The 22974-nt window shown below is 35.3% G+C and overlaps 2 protein-coding genes across 3 annotated transcripts in view; one reads left to right on the forward strand and one right to left on the reverse strand.

Moving 5' to 3' along the window:
• Window positions 1–22233, reverse strand: part of SPATA6L (spermatogenesis associated 6 like) — a 73878-nt gene extending 51645 nt beyond the window's left edge. For both annotated transcript variants that reach the window (XM_074282841.1, XM_074282840.1), the window contains exons 1-4: window positions 22014–22233; window positions 15146–15283; window positions 12121–12169; window positions 6005–6046 (exon numbers count right to left, since the gene is read on the reverse strand). In XM_074282841.1, coding sequence (XP_074138942.1) covers window positions 6005–6046; window positions 12121–12169; window positions 15146–15283; window positions 22014–22052 — 268 coding nt within the window. In that variant the 5' untranslated portion in view covers window positions 22053–22233. The remainder of the gene's footprint in view (window positions 1–6004; window positions 6047–12120; window positions 12170–15145; window positions 15284–22013) is intronic.
• PLPP6 (phospholipid phosphatase 6) lies at window positions 17528–19658 on the forward strand. Its single transcript, XM_074282842.1, has one exon. It carries the CDS (start codon window positions 17616–17618, stop codon window positions 18552–18554), a length of 939 nt encoding a protein of 312 aa, XP_074138943.1. The 5' UTR covers window positions 17528–17615; the 3' UTR covers window positions 18555–19658.
• Window positions 22234–22974: the final 741 nt, after the last annotated feature.

Below are 22974 nucleotides of genomic sequence, written 5' to 3' on the forward strand. Positions count from 1 at the left end.
AAGAACTATAAAACTGTGCATACCTTTTGACGAAGCAATACCATTACTGGGTCTGTATCCCAAGGAAATCATAAAGGAGGCAAAAGGACCCACATATGCAAAAATATTTGTAGCAGCTCTTTTTTGTGGTAGCAAAGAATTGGAAAAGGAATGGGTACCCATCAATTGAGAATAGCTTAACAAGTTGTGATATATGAAGGTAATGGAATATTATTATTCTATAACAAAAATTAGGAACAAGCTGATTATAGAAAGGCCTAGAAAGATTTATATGAACTGATGCTGAGTGAAACAAGCAGAATCAGAAATATATTGTACACAATAATAGCAAGAATGTTCAACTGTGAAAGCCTTGCTCTTTTCAGTAGTTCAGTGATTCAAAGCAAACCCAATAATCTTTGGACAGGAAATGCCATCTACATCCAGAAAAGAACTAAAAGACTGAATGTAAATCAATACATGATATGTTCACCTCTTTTTTCTGCTTTTTAAAAAATCTCTCCCATGGTTTTTTTTTTTCCATTTTCCTCTGATTTTTCTCTCCCAACATGATTCATAAAGCATATGTATTAAAAATAAGCTTACAATTTAATCTCATTGCATTGAGAGTTTTCACAACTTTATACATTTCAGACAAAGAACCCCCCCCAAATCCCACCCTCTATATAGTGTGATTGGTCACATAGTCTTTATTCCCCTACTTGGTCAGTGGAATGCAGTAGATGTATAACTTTCCCACCAGTGTCTTTCTTTGAACAAAATCTTATCTAAAATCACATGCTTCCTCAACTGAGGCTTTAAGGCTTTAGATAGCAGTCCCTGATCAATATGTACTTAATATGTAAGTTCTTCATCTTTTTCCCATACACCATATTCCTATTCAACTATTCTACCACTAAGTTTACAAAGTAAGGAGATTTTAGACAAGAAGAAAAACCTATCTACACAAAAATATTCATGGCAATACCATTTATAATAACTAAGAGTTGAAAACAAGCTACATGCTCAAAAATTAAATAAAGTGTGATATATAAATATAGCCAAATAAATAATATTGCATCCAAAGGAATAAAATAATATGGAAATTAAATGGCACTAGTTTAAGATAGAATGCTGAATCTGAAGTCTAAAAGATCTAATTCAAATTTTGCCTTAAAAACTTGCTATAAGATCTTGGGCAAGTCACTGACCTTGTAGATGCCTCTCAGGGTCATTGTGAAAATAAAATAATATTTGTAAATGCTTTGCAAGATATAAAGTTCTATATAAATATGGAAAGCATATGAAATGATACAGAGTAGGCAGATCCAAAAGAACAATGCATGCACTAAACCAAGTATGTACTCTAAATGAAGACAAAAAAAATAGCAATATATGTGTGTGTGTGTGTATATGTGTATAGTATATATCTATGTATATATTAAATTAAATACAATAGACTACATAGATAATATCATATTAAAGTACACAACATGAATCTTTTATAACAAGGCTAGGAACAGAAATATACCATAGTATGTATAAATCATTTGTAATCACTTTTTTCCCATTATTTTGTTTTATTATTTTAAGGTCTTACATTTAAGTTTGGAGGGTGAGGAGTAGAATGGTGCTTATCTGTTTAAGAGAACCAGGAACCTTTCCTTTAGTAGCAGAAATAGAAAGCAAAGTTAACACGTTCTTCCATGCTTCCATCAATTGCATTCCCTTCCTTTCCCTGTGTCAGGGAAGCTAATAAAAGTTTCAAGGGGATTTGTATTAACCCCATATGGATTCTTTTACCAGAATGTAGCTGCCTGGATTCTTTGACCAGAATTTAGCTGCCTGGGGCAAGACAAGAATTGAAAAGAATTCCTTCCTTTTAAGTCAGCTAAAAGTAAAGAAAAGGAATACCTAGCAAAGTTTTTTAAAAGAAGGGGAAAAAAGGACTTAATAGTTGCTTCATTGGCCCTTTTGAGCTCACATCTTTAAGATTCATCTCAAGTATAAATATGTAACATTTATGCAGTAATTACTATGTGCCAGACATGCTAAATGCTTTACAATAGTTATTTCATTCGATCCTCACAACTCGGGGAAGTTGATGCTATTGTGACCCCCATTTTACAGATGAGGAAACTGAGGCAAACACAGGCAAGTGATTTGTCAAAGGTCACATAGCTAGTAAATATCTGAAGGAGGATTTGAACTCATATCTTTCTGAATCTGGACCTGAAGCTCTATCTACTTTGTCACTTTTCTACCAGATAGACAGACAGACAGATAGATATACATTTATATAACATTATGTGCCGTGTGTGTATGTATGTATGTATATATATGTATAGATATAGATATGTTCATAAGAATATGTGATTCTCTAGGTAATAGTTCCTCTATCTCTGCTGAAAAATAAAAAACAATAAAATAATTCCTTAAATTTACTTTGGATATATTCTGCCTGGATATAAATGTATATTTTGACTTTCCCATTCCAATAGAATGTAAATTGCATAAAAGATAAAGACTAGTAGTATTTAGGGGAAATCTTATATCTCTAAATGCTTACAAAAACAAAAGAGAGAAAACAGAAGATCAGCAAACTGTGCATACAACTAAAGAAAAAATTAGAAAAATAACAAAAAATTCTCAATTTAACACCAAAAATGGAAATCCTGAAAAATCAATGAATAAAATAATAAAAATTAAAAGTTTAAAATATTGAATTAACAAATAGAAACCAAAAATTTAAACAAACAAAACTAGGTGCTCATTTTGTGAAAACAATGAAATACATAAACTTTTGGTTAATTCAATTTTTTAAAAGAAAGAAGAAAACTAAATTACTGGTATTAAAAATTAAAAGGTACTTTTAAAATGTGCCACAAAAGATGATGAAATTAAAGTAATTAATAGTAGCTATTTTGTGCAATTGTATGCAAAAATTATAATCTATGTATAATAGATGAGATAAATATTTATAAAAAAAAATAAATTGCCTACATTAACATAAAAAATAGAATACTTAAATAACCCTATCTTAGAAAAAAATGAAAAAGCCATAAATGAACTCCCTAAGAAAAAATCCTTAGAACCAGATGGATTCACAAACAAATTCTATCAAACAATTAAAGAACAATTAATCATGGCACTATAAAAACTATTTGAAAAAACAGATAAAGGAGTCCTACCAAATTCCTTCTGTGATACAAATATGGTCTTAATACTTAAATCAGGAAGATCAAACACAGAGAAAGAAAATTATAGACTAGTTTCCCTAATTGAAACAAAAAATAAAATAAATTAGCAGCAAGTAAATTCAGCAATATATCATAAATATAATTATACTATGACCAGGTGGAATTTATACCAAGAATCCAAGAATATTTCAATATTAGGAACAAAAATAATTTTTAAAATCATTGGATTATATCAATAAATGCAGGGAAAGCTTTTGATAAAAATACAATACCCTAAGCAAAGATAGTTTTGAAGGGCTCATGATGAAAAATATCTACCTCCAAAAAAATGAAATCTGGGTGCAGACTGAAGTATACTTTTTTCACTTTATTTTTGCCTTTTTTTTCACAGCACAGCTAATTCCTATTAAATACACTAGGAAGCATCAGAATAAATGAAGCCTTTCTTCCAATGTTAAGTAATATCTATCTAAAACCAATCTAAAACTAACTGAAGTGGGATAAAGTAAAAACTTTCTCAATAAGATTAGGGGTGAAACAAGAATGTTCATTATCACCACTATTATTCAGTATTGTTTTAGAAATTCTAGTTATTGGCAATGCGACAAGAAAAAGAAATTGAAAAGAATCAAATTAGGAAACAAGAGAACAAAATCATCAAGACAATATGATAGTATACTTAGAGAACCCTAGAGAATCAACTAAAAACTAGTCAAAACAACAACTCTAGCAAAGTTGCAGGATATAAAATATGTGTGTATGTGTGCTTGAAAGTCAAATCCAAGCGAGATATAAAAATAATTACAAAACACTTTTCACAAAAAGTTATATCTAAACAGGAGAAATTACTTTTTGCTTACAAGACTGAGTCAATATAATAAAAATGACAATTCTATATAAAAGTAATACACTTATTCAGTACTAGGCAAATCAAACTATAAAGGAATTATTTTGTAGAACTAGAAAAAAATTAACAAAATTCATCTGGAAGAAGAAAGGGTTGAGAATATCAAGGAAACCAGTAGGAGAGTGGAATTGAAAGAATACAAATGAGTAGTACCAGATTTTAATACCAGATTTTAAACTAGATAATTTTGATTTCATTAAATTTAAAAGATTTTACATAAATGAAACCAATACATCCAAGATTAGAAGAAAAACAGGAAACTGGGGGAAATTTTTACAAGTTTTTCTGATCAAGGCCTCATTTCTCAAAATATATAGGGAATTGAGTAAAAATGTTAAAAAGTAAAGTCATTCCCCCAATTGACAAATAGTACAAAGGATATGAACAGGCAGTTTTCAGAAGAAGAAATCAAAGGTATCAATAGTCATACAAAAAATAATCTAAATAACTATAGATTAGATAGATACAAGTTAAAACAACTCTGAGGTGCCATATCATACCTATCAAAATGGCTAAAACAGAAAAAGAAAATAACAAATACTGAAAGGGATTTAGAAAAATAGGTAGGTACATTAACATTAGCATTATTGGTGGAGTTGTAAATTGATCCTACTATTCTAGAGAAAAATTTGGAAATATGCCCATATAAAACTCCATATTTAACCCAGTAATACTACAACTATTATGCTATAAAAATGATAAGTAAAACATTTTCAGAAGACTTATGTGAACTAATGCAAAGTAAAGTAAGCAAAGCCAAGAAAATATTGCACATAGTAACACCAATTTTGAATGGTGATCAATTGTATTTGACTTGGCTATTTTGTTCAATGAATTGAGCTAAGATAGTTTCAAAGGGCTCATGATGAAAAATATCTACCTCCAAAGAAATGAATCTGGGTGTAGACTGAAATATACTTTTTTCACTTTATTTTTGACTTTTTTTTTCACAGCACTGCTAATATGGAAATAAGTTTTGCAGGACTTCATGTGTAACTGATACATTGCTTGCCTTTTCAATGGGTGGGAGAGAGGATGAAACTCAAAAAAAATTTTAAATGAATGTTACAATAACTATAATTATTATTTAAGGGGAAAAAAAAGGGCAGAAACTGTCTTTGTGCAACCATCATCTAGTTCAGTTTCTGGCAAACAATAGATACTTAATAAATGCCTTCTTGTTGACTGATTGACTAATTGAACTTTATCACTTCTCAATGAAAAGAAATCTAAGTGAATAGGCATAGTGGTTGTGGACTCCAATCTAGAGTCGAGAAATCTGGTCTCTCATTCTGGCTCTGCCACTTTCTTTGCTGTGACACCTTGGACCAGTCACTTCAATTTTGGCTTCCATTTACTCATCTATAAAATCAGAGAGTTGGAAAAGGTGACTTCTAAGGTCCCTTCTAATTCAAAAAGTCTACCATTCTAAGTGTCTGACCAAAAAGGTAGGCTTTGGTTATTGAATTATTTGTTTCTTTTCAAGGTAAGCACATGCAAGCAAACCCATGCATGGGAATACAAATAAGAGTATGATTACAGCTTGGGAATTCAATAAAACAAACTTTAATTCAGTACTTTCTGTGTGCTAGGGCATCAGAAATATAAAAATCAAACAATATTCAAGCATATAATCTGAGGAAGACCAGCAAGACATTAAGCCAGGCTAATGTAGGCAGATAAAAATTTGATTAAAATACAAATAACCAAACATTATAACTAAACATTAAATCAGTTCCATAATTATAAGACTAAAAAGGATTAGAATAATTTTGCAGAGTTGTAAAAAAAAAAATGAATATGGATATACATACATTATCACTATACCTAATTTTAAAACAATGATTCCAAATTATATCAAGTAAAATATTTTTTAAAGACAAAATAAGCATAGCTAGAAAAATATTTATCACGTTACCTGGCGGTATTAGTTGTATCAGTTCAAACCTGATTATATAAGCTGTAAGAAAAAAAAATAACATCATAATTTAGAAAGTTGCAATCACAGACAGAACTGGGACTTTTCAGTAACTAGTAAGTTCAACTCTGACATAATTTATCATACTTTAAATGTTTAAAATTATAACAAAACAAAAAAGATTCCTCCTCCCTTTCCCCCCTCTCAAAAAATACCCCACCTTATTGCACTAAATATTGTTTTGAAATACTGGCACCCTTTGTAAATTCAGGGACTTGTAGAACCCAATAAATCAAGGGACAAAAATTAACAAAATTAGAGTATGGTGGACTAGTCATTCAAGAATAAAAGTACTCATTGATATAATACAAGAAAACTTCACTTCTTAAAACTGTAACTATATGGCATTTAAATATTCTTTTCCTTTACATCTCTCTCATTTGCAGCTCAACACTATACCTCCCTACCTTCCCTTAGCCCCCATTGACACCAGCAGATTTCATCTCCCTTTAGATTATTAAAATATCTTATGAGTTTCCTTGTTTGTAATATCTCTTGTCCCCAATCCATTCTTCATAAAAACACCAAAATAATAATTCTAAGATAAAGATATCTAACCACCCCTGCTTGAAAAACAAACTCCTTTACCTTTCAGGTTAACTACAAACTTAGCCTAGTATTTAGGGCCCTTTATGATATTCCTATGTTATTTCATATTACTTATATACTACTTATATTCTACTTTCATAGAATTAGTTAAAAATGGCCCTTAGAGAGCATTTCAACTCACTATGTGTCAGAAGCAGAATTAAATACAGATTTTCCTGACTTTAAGCCCTCTGTTGGCTTTGCACAGAGCAGATATTTAATTAAATGTTTGTTGAACTGAATACTTCTCAAAATTTCAATACACAACACTTTGGGTTTGGTTTGTTTTTTCTCATTACTACAGGATGATTCTGGCTCTCTAAAAGTATTGTTATTTATCCAAATATGTCAACTAAATATAAAATTAGAATCATATTTGCAAACAATGGACTTTTGGTGAAGACTTAGAAAAGTACTTCTAAAAATGAACAGATAAAGAAAAACTGTCCCATTATAAGTTAATAAAAGCACTTTGTTTAAATACACATTTTAAATCATTTAATCATATATTTAGTCTTAGAAGGGAATAGAAAGATCTAATCTAGGAATTCTTAGAAGTTTTTGTATCCTGGACCCCTCTGACATTCTAGTAAAGATCCTTCTCAGAATAAATTTTGCAAATATCATAGGATTACGAGGAAATCTAGTGTAATGAAATGTACTTTTCAAAATATTTTTAAAATAAAGTTCACAGACATAAAGTTAAGAAGCCATGGTCTAGTCCAATATTCTTGTTTTACAGATGAGGAAACTGAGGCCCACAAAATTTAAGTAACTTGTCCAAGAGCTCACAAGTAATTAGTAGTAGAACCACAGTTTAAAGTTAAGCTCTGAATTCAAGCTCTAGACTCTCTACCATACTCTTGCAATAATGTTCAATATTAACAAAAGATGAGAAAGATAGTTGAAGGGCAAGATTAAGCTACTTTTCCTTCAAGGTTCAAAGCCACCTTTACCATAAGGCCCTGTCTCTATGCAAGGGAAGCATGTTCTTCCTCATCAGAACTCAGCCATTTCTGTCCAGATGCCCCATTTGGCACTTATGCTATAAGAGGTAGCCAGTTGAAATGTTAAATGTACTGCATTTATAGCCACAGGACCTTGGTTTGAATCTAGGCTTTGTTCCTAATACTTAAACCAACTGGCAGCCTTGGACAAGTCCTCACCTCTCTGGGTCTCAGTTTCCTTATATATAAAATGATGGGATTGGAGGGGGCTGAGTTGTACAGTGGAGAGTGTTAGACTTGGAAGGATTTGAATTTAAATGTTGCCTTATTCACTTACTAGTCATTCAACCATTCAGTACCTCCTTTTCCTCATCTGTAAGATGAAGATAATAATAGCACTTGCCTCAAAGGGTTATTGTGAAGATCAAGTGAGATAATATGTTTAAAGTGCTAGCTACTATTATTATTACTAGCATGAAGAGTTTTTAATGTATTTTACATGTCATGGCCCCCTTTGGAAGTTTTCTAAAGACTATTGATCCCTTCTCAAAATAATAATAAATAAAATTTATACTATCTACAGTAAACCATTTATGTTAAAATGCAGGGTGGGTTGTTTGTTTTTTAAGTTCAAGTAATCTAGGTTAAAAAAATCTGTTTCACAAAGTAATCTCCAAGGTCTCTTGAACTCTAAATCCAATGAGTTTAAGAGCATAACTATTGTCAAAATATTTTGGAGACATCCTGTTTACAGAGTGCTTGAGGTAAGGTCCAGCAAGCAGACTATGTCCAGAGCTTGGAATAACAGCAATTCTTTGCACTCTGGATAAGTTCACCCTCTGGCAAATTGTATTGTTTTGACCAGCATCAGGTGTTCACTGAGGAATTGATTTTTATATTAATCAATAATCACTTAGATTTATTGAAGCTCCTCCTATTTCCCAGGGACCTGAGAATCATCTATCACATCTCAACATTCCCAGTCCCTGTTTCATGTGGTTGCCAAGTGAAGGAAACCAAGTACTCCATTCCTGTCTCCTCCATGCTAATTCTGGTTCAGTATCCCACTGTGACACAATCAACTTAGAGACTGTTCCCACAGTTTTATCAGGGTGTAACAATTGCACATTGGGCTTCTTGGAGCCACAGATGTGAGTTGGATAAATCAGGAGATTATATCATGATTATGTCATATTATGTCACTTGTGGATTTTCATGTATATAAGCACTGGCTTTGTCTCAACATGTTAAGCCTCCTCAGGAGGACTTCCACTTGCAAGACTTTTCCTCACTTTGAAATTAATTAAACTTCTCTTTGATCCCTGACTCTCCTGTCTCTAGCCTACTCTGTTTGTCTATGGCCTTCCATAGGTTAGAGGTTGGTTATCTCCCCTAATAAAATTGTAAACTTCTTAAGGGAAAAGAGCCTGTCTTTTCTCTGTATCTTCTTGGGCACCTAGCCCAAAGCAAACTACTCTACATGTATTTGTTGATTTGCCACCTAAATAGTTTTCAACAAATTTTTTGTGGCAGTACTTTTATTTATTTATTTATTTATTTATTTATTTATTTATTTATTTATTCATTTTTCCAAATTATCCCCTCCCTCCCTCCACTCCCTCCCCCTGATGGCAGGTAATCCCATATATTTTACATGTGTTACGTGGCAGTACTTTTAAAGGGATTTTTCCAACTCAAGATATTGATGTAACAAATAAGAAATAGACATGTGCAGAATTAAAATTCAGAACCCAGAAAGCTGAATTTTAGTCCTCTCTGCCACTAACTAGCTACCTGATCTTTGGCAAATCAATTAACAACCTACTTCAATTCCCCCCCCCCAAAAAAACCCACATTTATTAGATGATTACTTTGTGCAATGTACTTTTCAAGTACATATCTTAGAGATGTATGTACTGAAGAAAAAAACAACTGGAACTACCTCCTCTTCATCACCACTTCTCCCTGCCTTCAAAGAACTTATCATATAATAGAGAAATATCAATTTTATAAAACTAAGTATGCCAGCTGATAGACTAAGGAGAAGCTTGATGCTGGAATTGGCTTGAAGCATACCTTGAAAAAAAAATTACACCATCTGAAGATACAAAGGCTTAAGTTCCAAGATTATGGGATAGCGTCTGAAAAATACATAAAGTTTTGATTATAGGTCTAGAGCTAGGTCATCTAGCCCAAATTCTTTATTTTACAAAGGAAGAAATTGAAGCCTCAAGAGTTTAAGTTGACTTGTTCAAGGTTGTTCAAGGTAGTAAATAGAAAGGCTAAAATTTAAACTCAGATCCAGTGACTCTGAGTCTAATTCTCCAAATTTAGTATGCCATGCTGATTTCTGGGAAGGAACAGCACAAGGAAGCTTTAGTTTCACTGGACCTTAGAATATACAAAGAGAAATGATGTGAAATAAAACTGGTAAGATAGGTTGGCAGAAATAAGCTCCAGAATTCAAAATGAAAGAATTGGATAATTGTTGTAGTGGTAGTTTATCCTTCATTTTTTAAAAGAATCAATGACATCACAGGACAATGTCTTAACTGATGCATGAAATAGATTTAAGTGAAGCAGAGAGCATCACTGTCTTCTAGAGCCATCAAAGTCCAGTAGCAAGATCAAGATCAAGATGACTTATGATGGGTTAGGATGCAGTAGATGACCTTGGAATCTTCCATGTCTGACTAAGCTCTAAGAGCTTCACAACATATACTTAAGCCACTTTCATGGAGACTGGAACAAATTATTCTCATTCATTTTTTTCTGGTGAGGCAATTGGGGTTAAATGACTTGCCTAGGGTCACATAGCTAGTAAGTATTATGTGTCTGAGGTCACATTTGAACTCGGGTCTTTCTGACTTCAGGACCAATGCTCTATCCACTTTACCACCTAGTTATCCCTTTAAAAAGATCTTTAAAGACTTTTCCAATCTTGAATAGACTATAAGGTTTCCATTACTGAAAATCTTCATGTGTAGTTGGACAAAAACTTTTCAGATACATAATTAGGCATCAATTGAGGTCTCTTCTATCTCTCAGATTTTAAGATTCTAAAATCCCTAAATATGCTGAGACTATTTGGTCTCTTTAATTCAACTCAAGGAAAAATTATTAAGCACTTACTTAACTGTCATTGACCCAACTTATACCTCAGAGGTGGGCCCAACATAAATCCAGGCAGAATCTAAGTTCCATATGTACAATCAGCCTCTCTTTCTTTTGGGAAATGGAAAGAAGAGGAAGAATTTTTCCCAATCTTTCTTTAACTACTGCTTCCAGGAACAAACTTAACCTCCTTTCTCACTTTAATCCAGAGTAGCACTAGGGCCATGCCTTTTGATGACTAAAGTTTGTGGGCAAAAGAAAATCTTATTTTTCAAAACATATAAAGACTTAATGACTACCGGCCTCAAGTTTAAAGACTTCCAAAAAACCACAAAAGATGACAATAATTGGGGGACAGGGAGGGGACTGGAGCAGAATATATATACTTGGTTTTTTAGGCAATGTTTAGAAGACAAATGATAAGTGAATATTGGTCCATTATTTTCAATTGTATTTATAAGGTGTATCAGAATCAGCTCACATTTCCCTCTAATCAAATGCAATTTTTTTTCCTAGCAGCTCTCATCTTGGCTAAGCCCTAGAAATGCTTTCTGAGCCCTCAGGAAATTCAAAAGAAACTTCTGACTGGAAAAGAGTTTGTCTCAGATTTAGTCTCCTTGGTCTTGCTGTCTTTTGCCTGTCATTTGGCTTCTGGTACTTTTGCTTGGACTGTGTAGCTAAGTATCTGAATCTTATTTGTTCTCTCCTGACATTTCTCCAAACTTCCTGATTCTTGCCTCCCTAACTGATTGTCTGGCCTTTGGTATAATGTCTTGCCTTACCCATTATCATCTGAATTTCTGTTTCTTAACCACCTCTATAGTTCCATTCCATAGTCTGTTTCTAGCCTATATTATCTGTGTATGTCCCTCCTACATACTTCTCATCTGACTCCAGACCCCAACTCCACCTTACTCACAAATACTTCTAAGTACTTCTAAGGACTTAGGGCCTAGGCTATTCAATCAATGTTTATTATTTTACCTTACTTCGCCTTGGTCAAGTTTTAGTCCTCCTTATGCTGTTTCCCACCCTATGTCTATATTCTCCTGCTACCCACTGTCCAAAAAGAGAAAGCATCTATCAAGAGGGTTGCCTGCAAATTCCAAACTGCTTCCCTAGACATAGGAGGAGGAAAGGGAACAATTAGTAACTCTCCCTACAAAGAATTAAGAAAAAAAGACTAAGAATGTGATAAACAATTTTCTTATTCCAGTAAATTAATATTTCATCTTTTACAAAATGTTCTGTAAAAGAAACCCAAGAATGAGACAGATTTTACACCCACAGATTTGAATATAAATATAAGACAAATCTCCTTTTAGATAGTAATTACTTATACATTGGCAAAACTTCACATTCATGAATTTACACACATTTTCTTGATTATTTTTTAATAGTACCTACTTTCTAGAAGCTCCGCCACAGCAGCTGGATCAAGTGCATTTATAAATACCTAGAGAGAAAAGCAAAATGTGTTCATAGTTAAGTACTCACAAAAATTAGATTGCAATTTTTAAATAAGTAAAAGCTGTAATTGTATAATTGTAGATTTTATTATCCAAAAAGCACTGTGAATACAATTAGGTTTTGAAGTTGTCTCTATTTTTTAAATCTTCACTTTATTATAAGAATTCATAGTATTTGTAAAGAAAGGCTGAACTAGACATTTGAGTCTAGTATATACTTTTAAAAATTCTATTTAATCTAATCTAATCATACTTTTTGATGGACAAAACTAACCAGTTCAAGACTATAGAAATGTAAAGCTGCATCCAATCAGGAGTTTCATTAGAGTATTTAAAAAAAGAATTCAATTTACAGTAGGTATTCAATAAATATTCTGGATTCATCTCATTGGTTCCCCCCTCCCCCCCCTACAACTCAGAATACTCAAGAACAAAAGAAAAGAAAGCTTTTTAAAAGTCTTACTCATATGTACTGCTAGCATTCCTATTGCCACAAAATCAGGTTAGCAATGACAATAACAAAAATTACTGACATTTAAAATTTACAGAGTACTGTACAAACATTATTTCATTTGATCCTCACAGTAACCCTCTGAAGTTGATCCCACATAATACAGTATCTACTTCCAGAAAAGAAAAAATACATATTAATGTCAGGAAACATTTGGAAAATTATTTAGGAATAACCTGGTTACACTGAGCAATCTATCCAATAAAAAGGGTGTGGCATTTGACTGGTAAAGATCTAATTCCTTAACTTTATCATTTAAGAAAGAGAATCTAATCAAATATTGTTATTTAATGCCACCATTGTAACATTGCTGCAAATGCAGATCAAGGTACAGATTAAAGTAATAACTTATTATTCAAACCCTCAAATTCACTTCAGCTCTAATGATTTGAATAGTTTAAGAAAATATAAGTACTGGGTTTTTAAATAAGAATAACCTGAGAAATTGCATGTTATTTCTTTATAAATATGACTGTAGCCCAATTTTTCTCAATGAATGTTCCTAAGATCACATTTTTACTATGTCTTGATGAACACAGAGATTTACCTTCTCATAAAGTAGAAAATATGAAGAAATTTTGCTTAAAAAATACAATTCTACAGAAGAGTTCCTTCTGTGTTATTTAGGGGAAAAATGAATTAGGAAAAAAATGTATGAAATAGTTGATCAAAAGAAATCGAACTGTGAAAAGCAAACTGAAAGCATTGAAAGTCATCTCCTAAAATATTTTTGTATTTCAAAGTAAAGTTTTTCAGAATTTCTAAATAAAATCAACATATTTTTTATTAAAATTCAAAAGGCATTTCTTATTCACTATACTGTAAATTCACCTGCTAACTAACTCTTCATATCTGAAGAATTCTTATAAAAGAACTATAAATTTTTTTGCTAAAAACTATCAGAAGTTTATCAAATTAGCTATTGTGGAATGAGAAGGTTAACTTGAAAAGTAATTACATACATATATCATCTACATTTCATTCTTCCTTTGAATGTTTGAGAAAATTTCTTTCACAACTGGGACAGCAATTACTATTATGTAACAAATGAATCCATAGCTAGGAAGAATTTCAAAACCCAGTGCAGTATTGTCCTGTGCAGAAAATTGTATTTTTTTCCTCAAAGCAAAAAAAGCTCCATTGATTATCATTTACAATATTATTAAGTAGGCACCCATTTAAGAATTTAAGAAAGAAAGAAAAGAAGAAGAAGAAGAAGGAAGAAAGGAAGAAAGAAAGAAAAGAAAAAGAAAGAAAGAAAGACTTTACCAAAGTCATGATTGAGTACATATTCAAATCCATTAAAACTAATTCCAGGAGACTATGCATTCTTTTGCTATTGTATCAAATGATGTATTCTGTGAAATAACGTTTCAATACCTCAAAGGTTGGTGATTTCAGCATTCTTTCTATGGAAACAGATCACAATCCTTTAATAATTACTATGGCCACAAAAGTATCTGCCTGATGACCAGATGCCTTTTCAAAATTAACCTGTCTGAGCTAGTCCTGGTGCAAGGAGGCCCACAATTCAAACCACTCAAACCAAAGCTTGCACTTAAGACTGGTCTAGTCTTTGAGAAGTCAGGATCACCTCCATACTATGATAAACCAATGGAATAGAATTTTATTGGAAAAGCTGCCAACTCCTGTTAGAATTCAGTAGGTTCTTAGTTAAAATTCATTAATGCTTTACATAGTATTTAATAATTGCATGAGATTTGCCCACTTTAATTTTGCATCAATGAAAACATGGGCTCTCTAAATGATGTCTTGTCTTTCACAGATCAGGTTCTCAATTTTCACCAAGATGACTGCTAACTGATTTGTTGGTGTCCTTATAATGATATCCATGTGAAAATTTTTCTAGCTTTAAAGAAGAGTCATTTAAGGTGGCACAGTAGATAGAGCACCAGCCCTGAAGTGAGGAGGACCTGAGTTCAAATCTTGCCTCAGACACTTAACACTTCTGTGTGACTCTGGGTAAGTCACTAAACTCCAAATGCCTGGGGGGGGGGAAGTCATTTAAAGATAATTGTTTTTATAAAATTCATTTAAATAATAGTAACACTTCAATGTGTATTCAGAAAAACAAAATATGTTCTAGTTAGAAAATATAATAGAAATTTCAGAAACAGAAAATAGTAACATAGCAATAACTTAATAAGATTACTTGGGATTTAAAACCAGACTCTCTCCCTCTCCCCCATCCATGGGATAGTAATTATCTTTTTTTCTCTTATAATATTTTATTTTTCCCCAATTAGATGTCAAAACAATTTTAACATTTTGTTTAAAAGTTCTATCCAAATTCTATTCTCCCCTCTCCCTTCCCTGAAATGATAAGTAAATCAATGTAGTTTATATAGGTATAATCAAAAGAACTGATTTATGTGAACTATAGCCCATTAGAATATCTCAAAGAGATGCCAAGCTGAGAAAAGTGTTTTACCTTGTCAAACTTCATAATCTCGTGAATCATAATGGGGAAGAGAGCAGGAAAGCATTTTGTCTCCCTGTATTGATCAAGGATGCAGACACTGAGTACAAGTCCTTTCTTCTCTGGAAGAAACACACCTGGGCAGGTGATCTTAAAAGTAAAGAAAACAAGCATAAAAATCAAAGGAGTTCCTCTTTCTTTGCTGAGCTTTACTTACCAAAGAGATAATGCATTTTTCCTAATATCTTGCTCAAAAAGGATTACCAAATGACCAAATATATATATATATATATGTATGTATGTATGTATATATATAAAACAGAAAGTGTGTATTAGAGAGAAAAATTATTATAGTATTGAAAACTAGAAGGAACTTTAGAAATTATTTATCAAGGGAGGAGATTGATCTAGCTCTTGTTCTATGATCCTATTATCTAGTCTACAGATATGATGCTAAAATAAGGCAAGTAGTTTTCATAGTATGCTAAGGTAAGAATACTATATCAGAGTGAATGTTTAAATCAAAATCTTTTAATATCCACTATATCTATTGATACAAATATTCAATTGAAAAAATTATCAACTTCAATAATGATTAACACATTCAATTCAACCAATATATATTAAGTGCCTATTTGCAAGGCTCAGTTCTGGATGCTAGACAGAAATTAAAATAGCTCCTGTTCCCCAGAGGATCTTAAGTTTTTTGTGTTTTTCAAGAAATGCAAATAAAATCTACATCAGACCCATTAAATTGGGGGGGGGGAAATAAAATAAAACTTAAAATGGGAAAATAATGCTAGCTAAGTCATGAAAAATAGAAATATATAATACTAATAGAATTGCAATATGATACAATATTTTTGGGCAGAATCTATAAGCACAAAGCAAATATTTTTAATTACCCTATGCTGGCTATTCAATAATCCTATTACTTAGAAATATATTCTTAGAATATCAAAAAGGGAGGGAGAAAATAACTGTTTTAAATATATCTATGGCATCATTGTTTATTTGGGGGGAGGGAAGTAAAATCCATATCAAAGTCCAACAGTTGAGGAATGGCTCCCTAAATTATAAAATTATCATGGTATAGAACAAAGCTTTGTTGTGACACAGTTCTCTTTTATTATCCTGACTCAGTTTCCCTAAATTTTCCTGACTCGGTTTCCCTGAATTGTGACCTAATTGTTCTGGTCAATCCTGCAACCACCCCTCCTTCTTCATATTTGATAAGGATAAAATATCTTATATTTTAGAATATCAAAATGCCTCTTCCCATCCCAATCTACCAGAATATCAGATACCATCTTATCTAGATGCCTTTTCCCATCTCCAGTCCCCCCATTACGTCATCCCTATCCCCAGTGGCTCCCCCCCTCCCCCCCGTCAGAGTCTTGTTCCTGGTCTTAGCACCCTGACTCCGCCCCTACCTCAGTCTACTCCCTGGGTCTGAGCCACGGGTATATATGTCATTAAGAACTCACATTGTTTGCTGGATTCTTGGAGATGATAGTCTCATTCAGCCCTGGGATCAAACCATGAATCTATTTGGTTCCAATAAATCTCTCCCTTTTAAATAAAATATTAAATACTCTCTAATCTCATCTTGTCTCAGTTTATCCGGCATTACAGCTTCTTAAACTGTGGGTCACGACCCCTTATTGTACTGCTGGAGAAACTGAGGCAAGACAGAGATTAGGTTTTTTAATATTTTAATAGTGGAGAATTTAACCCGTCAGAGAGGGCTCTTGCCCTAAAGATGTCTGACCATTAGCAATTAATAAAACATAGACGTTTTATAGGGCTGCAGCTACAAGGGAAACAAAGGCAAGGGGAGAACACTGGGTAAGTCATAATTTCAGGAAGGACCATAACTTTTGAATTCTGACAGGTTGGGGGTCAAGAAGGTCTAGAGCAAGAGACAGAGAATCTGGGGCAAGAGATAGTGAGCGCTACCCAGCCCTCTGAGATAAGCCATCTGGAGTTTTAGGATTCTCTGGAATGTGAGTGACCGGTGCTTAAAGGGGTAAGGAAAAGGGAGGAGTGGTCAAAATATTTTATTCAGGGTATAGCATAATAATTCAGGGAAACTGAGGTATTACAATATGGGGTCACATAACTGAATGTGGAGATAAATGTTTGAATTGTATACCTATTTTACATACATATTTATCTGGCTCACATAAAAACTTCCTAGGCAAAAAAAGGGTCGAGAGTGGAAGAAGTTTGAAGCCCTGGCGGGGGAACACGACTGAAACCACTGAACAGGTTCCTCAAACTGCGCTACTTCCTTCCCTCGGCCCCGCAGCATCTCCAGCACCACTTCAGGCTCCTCCCCTCCCTCTCCGCGCGCTCCGCTCCGCCCCGCCCTCGGCTCCTCCCTCGCGGAAGCGGAAGACATCTAAGGCTCCGGTAAGCCGCCGGCCCCGCCGTAGCTGTCTGGGCTCTGCTGCCGAGGTCGCGGTGTCCAGTTATAGTCATGTCCAGCCCCCGGAGAAGCATCGACGGCCGCCCGGCGGGCTCGGCAGCGGGCGCCGGCGGCGGCGGCAGCCACCCCGGCAGCCCAGCTCATGGGAACCCCAGCGGCGGCGGTAGCGGTGGCGGCGGCGGCGGCGGCGGCGGTAGCGGCGGCGGTGGCAGGTTCGAGTTCCAATCCCTGCTGGGCAGCCGCAGCCCAGGCCCCGAGCCGAGCGCGGCGCGGCTCCGGGCCTCCGAGAGCCCAGTGCACCGTCGCGGCTCTTTCCCATTGGCCGCGGCGGCCACGCCGCAGCCGCCCCCGCCCCCTTTGCCGGAGGAGGACTGCATGAAGCTGAACCCTTCCTTCGTGGGCATCGCGCTCCGCTCCTTGTTAGCCATTGACTTATGGATGTCCAAGCGTCTGGGCGTGTGCGCCGGGGAGAAGTCGTCCTGGGGCAGCGCTAGGCCGCTCATGAAGCTGCTCGAGATCTCGGGCCACGGCGTCCTGTGGCTGGCCGGCACCGCTTACTGTCTCTTCCGGAGTGACAGCTGGGCCGGCCGAGAGGTCCTGCTCAACCTGCTGTTCGCTCTGCTCTTGGATTTGGGCGTTGTGGCGCTGCTCAAAGGGCTCGTCCGGCGGCGGCGCCCCTCGCACAACCAGATGGACATGTTGTTCACATTCTCGGTGGACAAGTACTCCTTCCCCTCCGGCCACGCCACTAGAGCTGCCCTGGTGTCCCGGTTCATCTTGCACCACCTGGTGCTGGCCATTCCGCTGAGGGTGTTGATAGTGCTGTGGGCCTTTATCTTGGGCCTTTCCAGGGTCATGCTGGGAAGGCACAATGTCACAGACGTAGTCTGTGGATTTTTCTTAGGTTACATGCAGTACAGTATAGTGGACTATTTTTGGCTATCTCCCTTTAATGTCCCTTCGCTTTTTGCTCTGTGGAATCACCAGTAAATAATTTGATTGTATATGAGACCAGAAGACAATGAAGCTTTCCGGATAAAAAGATACACCAGCACCCATCTTGTAAACACTTTGGACATCCTTTGGAATTCTGAGTCTAAATGGAAAGATACAACCCCTGCCATCTTGATAGTTGCTAGACTGGGAGCATGTGCCAGCCATAAAGTGAGCACAGCCATATTAGATAAATAAAATATATAGGGAGAACTAAACATATCTATATCTTCATTAAGAGCTAGTTATCTGCAAGACAATAGCAAAGGGACCAAGCAATTTAGTTTCTCTTGCTGTTGACTACCATTTTTTTTAAGTTTACATCAGTGGATGATATAATTCCACATATTATCCATACTCCCTAGCACTTCTTTTTAAAAAGAGAAAAGGGAGGAAATAACTACAATCATATTTTGCATTACTAACATGTATTAAAGTGAACAACTCAGTAGTTTGCCGTGTTGTCCCACAGTAGGTTTCAAACACTTTTAAAAATATATTACACATTCGACTACTTTTATCTTTAAAAGTCTGGTGCTACAGATATGTAGTTATCTTTTTTAATTTAGATTTACTCTTAAGAGAACCCACACTTTTTTTTTTTTTTTTTTTTTGGTACATAGGAGGACACTATGCTAATGCAGGAAATTAGGACATAGGGAAGAAAGGACTCTCCCATTAAATGTATATATATATATCTTTTCCATTCCTATCTGATATTACCTGTTAGCATATGGAAAGGAGCTCAGTGGCTGAAACTCCAAAAGAAGAATATACATTAATATTTCAAGAATCTATTCAGATTGAATGCACCTTCTACCAATGAAGATTGCAAACTCTTATACCGTATTATATGGTTTCATGACTTGTTGTGGATGGAAAAAAAAAATTCATCTCTTGGTAGCTTGTCCTATGGTTATAACTTGTTCCAATGGAAGCCTTTCCAGCTTAGTGGGATTTATCTTGCAGAGCTTGCATTTCATTGACATATCCTTCAAAAACTCAAGGTTCCATCCACTCCATGATGAAGTACAGGAATATTTAAATGGAGGAGCACACAATTTAAATAGAAAAGAAAAAATATATATTAAAAAAACAAAACCTGAGAGATGTGAATTAGGTGTAATGAGACTGTTTCAGTAGATCTGTGAGTTTTGCTGTTTATTTATGGTGATTGTTGAATGAGTCACATTCCCCAAACTGTGATAAAAAGCAGTAAAAATAAATCTCTTTCAAAAAAGTTCATTTTTTGAAAAACTACTAGTTGAGAGAGATCAATTAGAAAGTGGCTTATGAGGAAACATTTTAACTAGTAGAGAATAACTGTGAAGCCACTTGATAAAATGCTTTGTTGCCCATTATTTCTACTCAATAAAAGATAAAACTCTGCTGAAGGGTGGGGAATGGGACCAATCTTTTAAAGGTGACAGTGCAAGCTTTCCCATGTATAACAAAGGAACTATATATTTTGTAATTTCTTATGTTGTATTTGGATGTTGTTTTTTCCTGTAATGATTTTGAGGGTGATGGAAGTTAAAACAATCATTCTCAAACATCAGCATTCATCACTGTGAGCTTATTGTTGTATCAGGCACAATATATAATGGGGGGGGGGGGAGGATTGGTTATATTTAAATGATGCTCTAGCCACAAAAAAAACAAAACAAAACAAAAAAAAAAAAAAACCCTTAAGTTAAACAAGGAGTCAGTCAATCTAAAATTCAATTTAAGAATGTTATCAGTATTTATAAATAGGAAAAACTGTAAACGACAGTAACCTTTTAAAGATGTGGTATTGGGTATCTGGAATCAACTCTGGCAAATATAACATTGTGCATGGGCAGAAGAGTAAAATTCTTAAGGATAGGTGACCCTCAGAAATTGTAACTACTTATTGGGATAAATGGAATAATTTTCATTTCACTGACTACCTCTTCACTCCTAGAGTCAATACAACTGCCCTCAGTCTGTGAAGTTATAAATTATTTTGTTACATTTTACTTTTAAAGATTTCATTACAGCAGTGTTATGCTAGATGTTTAAAGTTATGAGATCCTATTCATAGCCTCCAAATTAACTCCTAAGGCTTTGTCAGGACAATTTTGTTGAATGTTTATATCACTGAGATTCATTTAATTAAATGGCACCTAAGTTTACTGATTCTTAGGCCTATTTTCCTCCTGATTGGGATTCTGTGAAGAACAAGTACTTTAAAATGGACCATAAGTGGGATTTTTTGTTTTGGGTAAAGGAAGGAATTCCATTTCAGAATCACAATAAAATCTAACCAGTACTATTAAATTTTTGATGCAGTGTACTTTTATTTAGTTGGAGATTGATTTATTTTTTATCTATTTATAAAATGAGTGCCTTCATTCTTTGATTATTTTGAGACCTCAGTTGACAAAGCATATATATACTTCCTCTGAGCCTATATACAAATAGTAAACTGGGTCAAATCTTTCTATCACTCCCTCAGATAGTGTTGTACTCTGTAAAAACTACTGTATTTGGAATCAAAGGACCTGGGTTCATATCTTAGCTCTTTCCTGCCTCTATGACCTTTAACAAATCCTTTTCAAACTTTCTGTAAAATCAAAGGGTTGGATTAGAACTTTAAAAGCCCCTTCAGGTCTACATCAATGAACCTAAGACCTACAATTGCCAATTCTGCTGTGTGTGATCCTTGTCATTGTGGCATTGCTCAAAGTCTCTGTTCTTAGGGATGAGCATTTAAATCTAGAACTCTCCAGCAGCTTGCCACTAAATGAGGGTACATATCAGCGCTAAAGTTGTTTAGCGCTAACATTTTAAGTGTTTGAGTCTTAAGATTGAAAAGGAGTCAACAGGTGACTAGAGAAAAAAAGCACAGCAACTCTGTTGAATATCCAATACAATACCTTCTAAATACTTGATTTATTTTCACAAGGTGGGGCAACTGACCTAGAGGGAATTAGGTCAAAAGAAAATAAATTGTTCTATATTGCAAAGGCAATTTTTCAACTTGGTGATTTTGCTAATTATGCAAGTCTTCTAGTGTTTATATAAAGAATGCAAACACTATCCGAACATGAGTTTCTCCTTTAAGATAATGAAATTGTACCGAGTCTGGATTATTTTAAATGGGTGAATAGAAGAGGTCGGGAGCGTAGGCACGGCGGAAGAAACTAGTAGTCTCCAAAGAATGGGATAGAGGAAGGATAGAACCCAAGCAAGAGATGGGATCTTTGAGAAGAGGGGGGAAAGGTTTTAATATCAATGAAGAACTAACTGTATAAGGGATAAGTTTGGGACCAAGGGTTTGTTAAATCGGGAACTAACTCTACACAGTGATGATCGCGAATCTTGGCTGAAGCTAGATGAAAATCAGGGATTAAAAAGGATGGGAACAGCGACTAAATCGTGAAATTAAGGGTTGTGAACCGAATGGGGCAAAGACGGGTTGTTCTCCCTTACCGCTCGAATGTGCAGCTCCACTACCACTTCCAGGGGCATCTTTCCCAGCTGGGGCGGGAAGGGTTGGAAAGGGACCCTGCTTCGCTGGGCAGAGGAGCGGGTTTCTTCCCCGACCCTCCCGCCCCGACCCCTCTCCGGTGGTGAGAGCTGGAGCTTCTGCTATCGCTGTTTCCCACAAGGGAAAAGCGTCTCGTTACCACGGAGACCGAAGCTTCCAAACTTCCACTGCTGGAACACGGGAGGCTGGAGACGCCAAGTGAGTGCGCATGCCCTTTGGCCCGCGCTACTCCTGGAAGGATGGGGCCTGGGTTCAGTTCGGGTTCGAGTTCGGAGTACTAGCCCCTTCATGCTTAGGGATGCTCAATGTACGCTTAGAGCTCTCTGTTCCTATCCCGCTGCTTTGTCTTTATGTCCCTTCTGCTCTAGTTCTTCACTACTCTCCTCTTCTCAGGAACTGTATAATAACCCTATTTCTATTACAACGGAAGGATGAAGATCATAGGATTCAGGGAGAAATGAAATTTTGGAGAACATATAATCCGATTTTATATATGGGGAAACGGAAGCCCAAGAAAGGGAAGTGATCTGTTCAAGCCGATACTGGTAGTAGTGGTAATGATGGTGATGAATAGTTGTAGCCGTGGCAGTGACAACTTAACCTATGTTTTCATCTGAGTTTCACAACAGTGCCCTGAGGTCTCGAGACCATACCATTTTACTATCTCCACTTTATCGAGGTAAAATATGAGGCTCAGCGATGTTAAATTCCCAGTCTCAAAGCTATTATTGGAAATGGTATTTCCCTGAATTTCAGAGGGCTGAGAGAGAGATGATGGACTACAAGTGAAGAATCAGGCATAGATCTTCAGATATGGCCAATGTGTTTATTGCTTTTGTTTTATTTTTACAAGGAAGGGTTGGAGACAAGGATTTGTTGGGGAATGACATAGCTGAGAGGAAA

Source organism: Sminthopsis crassicaudata, chromosome 1 (genome assembly GCF_048593235.1).
Source record: "Sminthopsis crassicaudata isolate SCR6 chromosome 1, ASM4859323v1, whole genome shotgun sequence".
Lineage (NCBI taxonomy): Eukaryota > Metazoa > Chordata > Mammalia > Dasyuromorphia > Dasyuridae > Sminthopsis > Sminthopsis crassicaudata.

Coding starts and splice junctions, on each gene's coding strand:
- PLPP6 (XM_074282842.1), top strand. CDS start 17,616: ATGTCCAGCCCCCGGAGAAGCATCGACGGCCGCCCGGCGGGCTCGGCA.